This window comes from Nesoenas mayeri (assembly GCF_963082525.1).
Source record: "Nesoenas mayeri genome assembly, chromosome: 22".
Taxonomy (NCBI): domain Eukaryota; kingdom Metazoa; phylum Chordata; class Aves; order Columbiformes; family Columbidae; genus Nesoenas; species Nesoenas mayeri.
Genome location: NC_137572.1, coordinates 3,532,099 through 3,543,198, shown reverse-complemented (window position 1 = coordinate 3,543,198; position 11,100 = coordinate 3,532,099). Strand labels below are relative to the sequence as shown.

Here is an 11,100-nt window from a genome sequence, read left to right as displayed (position 1 = left end):
CTTTTCCCAAACCGAGATGCAACACCCCCTGTCCCCCCCACAGCTTCTCACCCCACTGCAGCCATCCGGGGTGGGGGGAGAAGCGGATCCGAGGAGCCCCCACGCCCCAAGCATCCTCCCTGTCCCCCCAAGCTTGTCCCCACCACAAACCCCACGGCACAGCGTAGGGGCTTCTCCCCATCTCTCCGTCCCCCCCATGGCGCGATGTCGGCTCCCTCCACCCCCTGTTTAACCTTCTGGGGCCGAGGTTTAAAGCAAGGTGGCGTGGCCGGCGGTGTCCTCGTGGTCCACGCTGTTGAGGATGGCTGTCTGGTCCTCGGGGAGCTGGCGGTGGCAGAGGTCGTCCTTGAGCGCCGAGAGGCGGGCGAAGGGGTCCTGACGAGGGTGTCTCTTCTTCTTGCGGAGGCAGACAGCTTCGTCAGGCCACAGTACCTGAGAGCTGGGAAGGTGCTGAACCTGGGAGGCAGAGCCGTCTGTGGAAGACAGAGAAGGCGGATGGGACCGGAGACGGCAGCGGTGGGCTTTGCGTGCCCTAAGGGGGAGGTTACGGCAAGCCTGGACCCAAACTCGCCTGCTTGGTAAGGAAGGAACACGTTGGGCATCGGGGAAAATTAAATTAACGCACAGAAATAAAATCCAAAGCAAAAATCAGTCGAGATGGGAGATGCGTGGAAGGGGTTTGGAGACAGGGGGAGAGCAGGGGAGGGACAGTGTGTGGGTGAGCAGCCCGAGGAGCCACCACTTTTTTGGGGCTTGGAGACCTCTCCTGGGGATGCTGTTGGGGACCACGGGGCCCTTGCACTCACTGGATTGTTTTCTGGATTTCGAGGAGCCCTTGGATGACTTTTTGGGCTTCTTTATCCGCTGGTATTTCAGAGCTTCGAGCCTCTCAGGTGCAGCAGCGTCCCCGGACGGAGATGGACGTTTTCTAGGAAGGAAAAGCAGACAGGCACCGTCAGTGGCTCTCGGCCACGCTCGCAGCCTCCGGATGTCCCCGGCGGGGGATCGGTTGACCCCAGCCAGCTCTGCGGTGGAAAAAGAAATGGTGAGAACCCCAGGCCGAGGGAGCTGGGCCAGCCAGATGTGCCGGAGCGAGGCGCCCGAGCGTGTCCCCTGCTGTCCCCTTACATCTCCTACGCATCGCCAAGTGGTGCCGCAAGCCCGGCCAGACCCACCGGCACCATCCAACGCCTGAGAGAGCTGCCGGCACCCCAGCTCACCTGCCTGCCATGCCCAGCACCGCTAAACGGAAAAAAAAGATGAAATCAAATAAAAAAAGGACGGGGCAGATCCTATGTCCGATAAGGCATTTCTGGGGAAGCAGTGGGAAACCCCTTGGGATGGAGAGAGGAAGAGACAGGCAGACGCGGCACGGCAGCACCAGGACGGGCACCACGAGCCACCCAGGGCAGACAACAGCGGGGAGGGCCTGGCCCCACTCCCATTGCCAAAATATACCAACCGGGAGCCACACGACAGACAGGGACACAGAGGGCACACGCCGACACAGCCGGGAGCGGTACCGCGTTCCCAGGTCCCTGCTATGAGCAACGAGAGACGCAACAGCATGGGAGTATCTACTCCTTAACGCTCGCGGGCTGGGAGCTGGGGTTTCTTGCCCTGCAGGACAGGACACTGAAGTGATGACACTGACAAGGTCTTATAGCCAGGGACAAGGAGGTGATTTGCAACGGGGTGTTTCCTGCAGGAGGGACAGCAGTTTTGAGGGACAGTTTTCCAGCCTTAGCGCCGGAATAACTCTTCTACAGGAACCAGCTCAAGGCTAAGTCATCTCCCCTTTGCAAAAAGGTTGTTTGGGTTTTTTTTACTCTACTTTCTTCGCTGTACCTGCTTTTCCAATCCAAGGGCTGGACAGTATGACTGCTGTGGAGAGCAGGGCAGTAGGGGAAAACCTCCTTAGCAGAGCATCGGTCCAGCTCTCATCTATAACGCATCACAGCATCCCCCCCTCTTGCTGCTTTCCCTCTTGTTTCCCCCTCTCCATTTCGCTCCCATGTCCCTCCAAGGTGCACCAACACCTAATGCCACAGAAGGAGCAGCAGACGCCACCGGTAGCAACCTGGGATCAGCCTGAATCACCACAGAGGTTGCAACACAAGGTGCCCAGAGATGACAGGGGAAGCATCCACAAAGCACCTTTAATTGCATTAAAGCCAAAGCTCAAAGCCAGGCTCTGGAGAGCAAAGCCTGGAGATTTAAACCAGCGTGCCTCTAACAAGCCTGCCCTACCCATCAAAGGAAGAAAAGACACTTTTCTGCTCTCATAACTTGGTGACTGGAGGTCAGTGACCAAACCTTTTCAAAACAGCCACGCAGAGGACAGCGCTGATGGCAACTCCTGCATCTTCAGGTGTCTGTGAGCAGGGCAGGGATCAGCAAAACCCTGGCTTGGGTGGGCAGGTAGAAGAGTCACCTCAGCTGACTGCAAGGAGGCAGCATCAGTGCATTCAGACTCCTGCTTTGTCACCAAAAACACATGGACAAACTCATCCGTCTCGTTCCTGCTCTGTTAGTAAGGTGGGACCTATCCAGCGCTGCAGAAACACTGGCTTTGCAGAGCATGGCACACCTGGGCTGCGGTACAGGAGCACGTCCACCCACGTGAGCCTGCAGCTCCTCATCTCCCTTGGGCTCCACGTCTGAGATCCCCAGCGGCTGACGGGCGGTGATACTTCAGCTGGAGTGGCACACGCAAATAGTTCCCAAGAGATGTTTTTTCCCCTCGGGGAGTAGTTGTTTTTGGTGATGCGTGTGATCGCAAAGCATCTCAGTTCTGCTAGCAGCGTCGCAGAGCGTCAAGAGAAGCGCGGTGTGAATTGATGAAGCAGCTGGGGCACAGCAGATGCAACAGAAACCCAAACGCTGGGCATTGAAAAGCCTCTTCTCATGTTTCCCATCACAACAGAGACATCAAGGCACGGATGCTCCTGGAGAGATCTCCGTTCCAGCTCTCGGCAGAGCAGCACATCAGCTGAAGATGAAGCAACTCATCAGACAAGCTGGTGATCCTGCTGGCTGGATCCAAGTGAGAGCTTTCCCTCGTTGGAAAGACAAGGTTTACAAGCCCATACAGTTGCGGTGCTCAAATGTCTTCTTCCCAAGAGAGATGCTGCCAGCAGTGCCTCCGAGCTTGGTTTGGGCACTACCTGCTGAGCTGCACCCCTGGCACACGCTCTTCCCATTTATATCCCCAATTCAATGATTCTATGAGCTTGGCAATCCTGTCACCGTCCCACCCATCAGCATCTGCCTTCCACTGCCTGTTCCTACCACCCAGGCAACTTTGCTCATGTTATTGAAGCTCAACTTGTACAAGGCTCTTGCTCTTTCCATTCTTTTTTTTCCTTCTAAGAAGATGCTGCTGTGGCACGTTGACAAAATTAGACAGATTTACGCAAGGGATTACGAGGAAATTGCCTGAAGCTCATTTCCACTAGCTCTCCATAATTGGACTTGTATTTATACACACAAATACAAACAGTGAGCGCACTGAACCCACGTGTCACTATAAATACTGTCTGACCTCTGGCAAGGAAGAGATACAGAGGAGGACAAAATTATGCTACTCACCAGCCAAATTTTATCTGCTCTACCCACCCTTTATTTCTTCAAAGGACTCCGATTCTTTCCAATTAGTTTTCATTTTAAGCTCAGCCAAAAGCCTCTTCCTGCCCTCAGAGGTAACATTTTGGGCAGCTGCCCATGAACGAGAGATATCTTGAACACCAACAGATGAGAGGTTCAGAGAGGAGGGTGAACTTCTAGAGTCTTCAGTGTGGACCCAAGCACAGGAGCTTCAAGAAGCACATGTGAATGCCTGATGTGATGCCACAAACACCCAGAGCAGCGGTTTTCCTCGAGTACTCAAAGGACAACCCTTCTGAATGAGTAGGAGTCTGAAGTGCATGGACAGAGAGGCACTGGAGGGGCCACAAAGGTACCAAGGGACCCCGAGAGCTCCAGCACAGAGGACGCAGGTAGAGGAGCCATCCAACCCAACACACATCTCAGTTGCTCTTCTTCAAATGTGTTTCCACATCCAAAGCAAAGATGCAAGGGAGAAGGCCCATGAAAGAATCACTAAAGCTCTTTCCACCCAAAAGGAGGTACCCATGTAAAATAAGGCTCTAGGAGATTCAAGGGCGCAATACATGTATTTAATCTTGTGGAGGTGTCAGGAGATATTCCCTGTCTCCTCCTCTCCTTGAGACAGTGACATCCAGGAATGGTTTGGACAGGTCAGAGCACCCACTTGGACCAGTTAGAGCATCCACTTGGACCAGTTAGAGCATCCACTTGGACCAGAGCCCACCGTGTCTCAGCCACCGCATCCTTCAAGCCTTCATCCTCCTCAGACAAAGAGCTCGATTCTCCTGCGTGAGACTTCACCTCAAGTGTGATCCCATGAGATGTCCTGCCGGTTGGAATTCCCCCTTTGCCTCCATCCCAAGATGCCATCACGCATCGTTTGAGATCCTCCATCGTGAGAGGTGCTAGAGAAACACAGCGGCGACGGCCCCTGGCCCCAGAGCTGCTGCTGCCAAGGCACCACAATGAGGGAGGAAGGGGCTGGTCGCAGTGGGGAGCACACCGGAGAAAGGGGGGGTCCCTTCTCCAGGTCTGCAGGCACCACAACTCACCTACACGAGGGACTTCACCGTGCTGAGGGGAGAGGAACGAGGAGGAGAGAGGGCGAGGGAAAAGGGACCGGACTGGAGAGGAAGAGGGAGATACAGTCAACAGGGGAGGGAGGAGAGAGGAAGATAAATGAAAAACAGGAGTGATAAAAATATATAAGTAAATTAAAGAGACTGAAAAGAAAAAAAGAAATCATAATAATTAAAGAAGAGAAGAAAAACGCACTCAGACAAGCAGACTCACAACTTCTCCAAGCGGGAGGAGGCATGAAACACATGCAGAGGATCAGCACATGGACAGTCTTTAAAGGGGAACCTGTTTTCTTTCAAGCGGGAGCGAGAGGTGCTCGTCCTCCTGCACGCCCGGCACCCGCGTCCCTTTGTCACTCACCGCGACCGAGGCCCCGGCACCGGGACAGGCTGCGGTGACCAGGGGCGCAGGGGCTCGGTGCCTTGTCTGTGGTTTTTGGGTTTCCCTCTGCAGGGAGAAGACAGCCGCCTTTTCCCCATTAGAACCATAGAATTCGGTTGGAAAAGACCCTGAAGATCATCAAGTCCAACCGCTAACCCAGCACTGCCAGGAGATGTGTCACCACGCGCCACCTCCGAAGAGAAGATGGGAAAACCGCTCGTGCCGACTCACTACCGGCATTATCTATCTCTGCCAGTCAGTAAAAACTACCCAGCCTTCACCCAGCAAAAGCCGCTGTGCCACAGCCACCACCGAGCCCGCAAACTGCCTCTCCCTCTCCTCCTCTCAGCTTTTATTACTGCAGCACAGAAATCTGGCTGGTCTGGTATAAAAATCCCTGCGCTCTGCATGCACTGACAATTTTATGACCCCAAATCATCAAGAAATTACTTGGCTGGGCTCTTTACAGGATTCCTTGCTTATTAAATAGAGATTTATTCTTCTGGCTTCCCCCTTTTTAGGGATAATGGCTCTGGAGTCGCTCCTGTAACTCCAGTCCCCAGCAGCATCTTGGAGTAGGACGCAGGGCTGCTCCTCAGCAGATGTCCTGCTTGGTGATGTGACCATGCTCCTGAAACCCCATCAACCCACAGCACCCGTCACCAGCGACAGGAGCCACCTGTGCAAGAGCCACACCGAACTCAGACGTGAGCCTGGACTCACCTCTGCTGCGCCAAAGCCACATTTGCTCATGTCCCTAATGCTGCCAGGGCAGGGAAACACCATGGAAAAAGAGGGGAGGAAACAGCCGCATCCTCACCGAGGGCTTCCCCATTGCTCAACAAGTCTGGCACGGTCTGGATCTCACCAAGCTTTGTTCTTCATGGGACACCCTGCTCTGGGATCAGCAGGGGAGAACACTAGAAGAAGGTGGTCAAGTGCTTCAGAGCTTTGAAGGCTGCAAGGCTCAAATGTGCTCAGGCTGTTAGGAGAGCACTGGCCAGGACCTTAACTGTTCCCATCCACACCAGCAAAGCTTCAGTTTTCTGGAAGACATGTCCTAAGGAAGTCTGGGCATGGCCAGGCCATGGAAACAGTCCAACCTGCAATCCCACCTCTCCTTCTATAACCAGCCTGGTGACAGCCAAATGGCTCAGCATTCCCTCTTCTTGGCATCAGGAATTACTATTATCTCACCTGGCTTTAGCAGTTTCAGCGACATCCTCTGCTTGTAAGGTCTGAAAACCATCTCCCGATTACTCCATCCCAGTTCCAGGGATGCCCACGGGCACCTAAGAAACTAGCCCCACAAAGGCAGCCCAAGAGCTATTTTCTTGGGAGAGCCTTTCTTGCTTAGGGCTGTTCAATTACAGCTGGGGCAGAGGAAGTCTTAAAGCTTTCTAAAAGGAGTATTTTGGAGAGGAGGGGGTTTTAATGTGACTATGAGAACAACAAACCACCTCACCAGCAGTCTGAAACTGTAGTTACGCTGCTGCCAATCATCTTGAAAAAAAGACTTCTATTTTCTGTGATTGAGAAGACTTAGGAAGAAAAACACGGATCCAGGTACTGATGGGAACGAAATGTTCCGTTTCCTAGACTGGAAGTGGAGACTGATTTTGGAGCCCGATTCTCAGAGCTCTATCTGCAGCTGTTTGCTGCAGAGGTGGTTGTTTTAACAGGCTCCAGGGGGTGGCCAGGAGCTCCTCCTGGTTTGGACCTACTCCACCTCCACAGGCACCTTCCTAACACCACACAACCCTCGTGCCGGGGCCGAGGGTGCCACGTGTCGCTGTCCTTCAAGGAACAGTGGCCATGGGGAGACGGCACCTTGACGCATCCCAAAGCCCAACACCAAGACACGGTGGCCACCCCTGGGCTCTCCAGCCTCGCCGCCCCCCTGAAGGCAGGGGAGCAGCAGCATGCTGCTGGGAGGGGAAACCCAAAAGCCACAGAGACTCTGCGTCCAGAGGTGTTTCCTAGTGTTTTCCGATTCCTTATTCCCCTTTAAAGGAAGAGATGGTATTGGAAAAGCCCCTTCCGTGTCCCCTCTCATGCCCCGCTCCCGGCCACCCTCCACAGCACCCACACCATCCTTTCGGACATGGATCACCCTTACCTATTGAGCTGAGGAGAAGCTTGTCTCGACAACACTGCCCAGATAGCTGAGATTAATCAAAAACAAAGCAGTTATCAACACCCGCAAGGAGCCGAGCTCCGCAACACATCAGCACGTCAACAACTCCAAAGGAAAAAGGAGGGAAAGAAACCAAACTGAAACACAAACCAAACGAGGCTGGAGAAGAAAGGGGGAAAGAAACAGAAGAGAAAGGAAAAAAGAAGAAAAGAAAACAATAATCAACAAAGCGAATGGATACACTGCGTAAAAGCACGGACAACAGTGCTGCTCTAACACGGATCTCTCCTGGAGCTGGGTCTCCTCGGGGTGCCCTGGCTGGGAGACATGGACCTACATCTACATGCTTAATTGCATCGCTCCATAGCTGTGTTTTCCAGAGGCACCAAGAAGTTGTTTCAGGCTCATTCAGCTCCTCTCCCTCCCCATCCTCTGCCCTGAGCCCTCCTGCCTTCCCCCTGCGCACCTCAGCCGTGCCGGAGGGCTTTTCTAAGGCCATAACGCTTCCAGGTACCAGAGGGTGGGAGTGAAATGCGGAGGGCGCTGCGGGGTGAAACGCTGCCTCCCCCCTCCCCAAAACACACGTCTCTTCTCCATACACCTCCAACGACACCGGCTCCACGGGGCTGGGCGCCCCGGCCCCCCCGAGTCCTCTCTGCCACAAGCCAGAGGGGGCTTTGACCCCACCAGACAACAAGCCAAAATGAAGCGAGACGAAAAGATGGGACGAAAGCACGGCTACGGGGTCTAAGGTGCTGCAAAGGATGGAGGGAAAGAGGAGAAATACAGAGAGAAAGAGAGAGAGAGAGAGACGCTTTTTGCCTGGAGCAACCCTGGTACCTGGAAAACCAGCCGCTACTGTCTAGTGCAGCCACATCCCTCTTTAGGGCAGGATCTGAGTGTGCCGGCAGCCTCCCGATCTCCGCTGGGGTTATTTTATTGTTTATTTTTTTCCTCCTCTCCTGACATGCTGCTGGTGTGGCTAAGTCCTTGATCTCTCCCTGCCCGCGTCCTGGGGCTGCAGCATCCCTTTTGCAGGTGGGGCGGCGACCGTGATAGCTGTTTCTGTTCATGCATTAAAGCTCTCTAGACTCCGCGGGAAGGAAGAGGAGGAAGAAGAGGCGCAGCGGCCCTAACGTTCGAAGAAAGCCAAGAGCCAGTAGCTAGAAGAAGGAAACAACCGCCAGTGACACCAGGACACTTACCTACACGAGCCAGGTTTTTGCGAGCCTGGCAGACGGCCCGTAACCCAAGTCACAGTGCCCCCGGGTTCCCCAGGGGAGGAGGCAAGCACGGTGCCGGCACCGGGAGGCTCGCCTGCCTAAAACCCGGCTCCTCCAGGCAGCGGCCATACAACCCGCGGCACCGGCCTCTTCCTAGCAAAGCCCGCGGGGTCGCCATCTCCAAAAGGGATGCTGCAGCGCGCCCAGAGAGACCCTAAGAGTTGGGATGGCGATGGCGGGGAGGGAGTTGGAGGGAGCGGGTGAGGCGGGGCGAGGGAAGCCGGGAAGGGGCCGGGGATGGGGGGGCACCACGGGGGTCACACACTTACCCCGTGGCGGCTACCGTGGTGGATGTCGGCTCTGGTTGGAGAATCTCCTCGCCGGCCCTCCTGGGAGAGGGGATGTCTCCAAAAACATCCATGGTGTCCACGGGTAGGGAGGAGCCCTGGGAGCCGGAGTAGCCGGTGGCCACGGGGGTGAAGGCGGTGGCAGGTCGGTAGCTGGGGCTGTCCCCCCGGCTGCTGGGCACGGGGGATCCCGTCGATGGCGTGGACTTGCGGGAGAAGCTGACGGCGGCGGGGGGCTGCAGGGTGATCTCCGACACCTCCGTCTGCTGGATGAGGCCCGGCCGGGGCCGGGCACGGGCGGTCAGCTCCGGGGAGCTGTTGCGGGAGCTGAGGGGGCTTTGGGTCAGAGGAGAAAGCCTCGAAGGTTGTAGCACCACCTGATGTAAACTGGGCTCAGCCCTCCTGACCTGCCGAGGACTGGGCCGAGGTCGGGGTTGGGGCTCGTACCACCTGGTGTCCAGGCTGAATGTGCTTGTGCCGCTGGGGCCGACGGGCTCGGACGGTTCGTGGTAAGGCAACACGGGTATGCCCATACCTTGGCTGGTATGTCTTAGCTGCCCTTGACATCCCATGGGTTGCATAGGTTTGTCCTGCCACTTGGTGGTGGTGGCCACCGAGGCCTGTCCCCTGCCAGGCGACTTGCCGGTCCAGCTCTTTGGTGCCTCCAAGGGCAGGATGCCCGGGTAGGACGCGGGGACCACCTGGAGGGAGGAAGGAGGTGGCCCCCGAGGAAGGCAGCCGCTGGGCTGGGTGCCCTCGCCCGCCTCGCAGGGCTGGAGCTGGTGGGGGAACGGCGCGGGGGCCGGCTCCAGGCTGCCGAATGGGAACTCAGCCCTGCCCCATGGCTCGGGGGACCGGCCCCCCGTGGGGGTCTGCGCCAGGGGCAGCGTGCTGTTGGAGGCATTCTCCCCGTTCTCCTCGGGGATGGTGGGGTGTCCGAAGGGCCCCTCGGCGGGCAACGGCGGGGAGGACATGACCGAGCTCAGCGGGCTGACTTCTGGCATGTAGAAGGGCGGCGGGTCCACCTCCCCGGGGCTGCTGCTGCTGAGGTAACCGTAAAACTGGTGGTGGAAAGCCCGGGGGGCCGGCGGGCGGGCCTGGCCGGTGGCCTGCAGGGCGCCGGGACCCTCCAGCGCCCGGTGGAACCGGGGGCTGTATGCTGGTGGCTGAAGGTAGGACTCCTGGCTGGAGGAGAGAGGGGTGAGCTGGGCTTTCAGAGCCGTGACGGAGGCGGGGACGATGGGGTCGTCGTTCTCCTCGTCCGACTGCCGGAACTCGGGGTACATGTCCGTCTCCTCCACAAAGGGAAAGCCCTCGATGCGCCGCGTCTTCAGGGAGGGCTCCATCTCTGCCGGGTCCATGACGAAGCGGCCGTCCGGTCCGCGGCTGATGAGCTCGATGGGGGTGGTGGCCTCGGCTTCGGCCTCCGCCTTGGAGACGCTGTACTTCTTGCTGCTGATGGCTCGCTTGGTCTTCTTGTAAAGGGAGAGCTCCTTCTCCTTGGTGGGGCTCAGCATCCGCTTGGCTTGGGGGCCCTGGTCGTCCGAGGACTCCGAGGGGGGACGGAGCGTGCGGATGCTCTCAGGACTCACCTTGCCGGAAGACAACCTGGACCACAGAGGAGAAAAACCGAGAAGGGTCGGTCACCTGAAGGGGAGAGGAGAGGTCTTCTTGTGCACCAGACACAACTGGAAAACCAAGTGCTACCAGCCTGCAAAAGAAGAACCACCAGGAGAAATCTGGGGGGGTAACCATGGCCAGAGGGAGTGGAGCTCAGCAGGCTTGGTATCCCCTCCACGGCAGGCACGTCATACCAACACCGCGCAAGAAGCTCCACGGCCCCAGCAGGATGAAAGATCCAGAGCCCGCTCCCAAATCCTTCAGAAGCTTCCTGAGCCATCCACACCCAGGAAAGCAACCGAGAGGAAGGACATCAGGCCAATGTCCCCTCCTGCGGAACGCAGCATCTCACTTGGAGATGCCAGCAGACCAACTTTTTCCCCCTGTTCTCCACACTCAAGAGCCTCAAAAGGCAGCAAGCATCAGATTAGTTTGCTCATCCCTATCCAGAAAACCTCGGACAAACAGGATTGAAAGGCATATGATAGTAGAACCAACAGAGATGGTGCAGGCACCATTATTTCAGCACAGAGGATGAAACAAAAAAAGCAAGATGAAGATCAACCAGCACCAGGACATTTTGCAACAGTTCAGGAGCCAAAGCATGAGGCATCCACATCTAGGACTCTCGAGCTCGCACTGGGGAGATGCTCCCACTGTTTAGCAGCTAGACATGCTTTTGATGGGCTGTGTAAGCACCACG

At 56.5% G+C, this 11,100-nt stretch overlaps 1 protein-coding gene across 1 annotated transcript in view; it reads right to left on the bottom strand.

Moving 5' to 3' along the window:
• Positions 1-249: 249 nt before the first annotated feature.
• Positions 250-11,100, bottom strand: part of IGSF9B (immunoglobulin superfamily member 9B) — a gene marked incomplete at both ends in the record, with an annotated part of 34,985 nt that continues 24,134 nt past the window's right edge. Inside the window, 3 exons of the mRNA XM_080357850.1 lie at positions 250-473; positions 807-928; positions 8,760-10,385. Of these exons, the coding sequence (XP_080213976.1) occupies positions 250-473; positions 807-928; positions 8,760-10,385 (1,972 nt within the window). The remainder of the gene's footprint in view (positions 474-806; positions 929-8,759; positions 10,386-11,100) is intronic.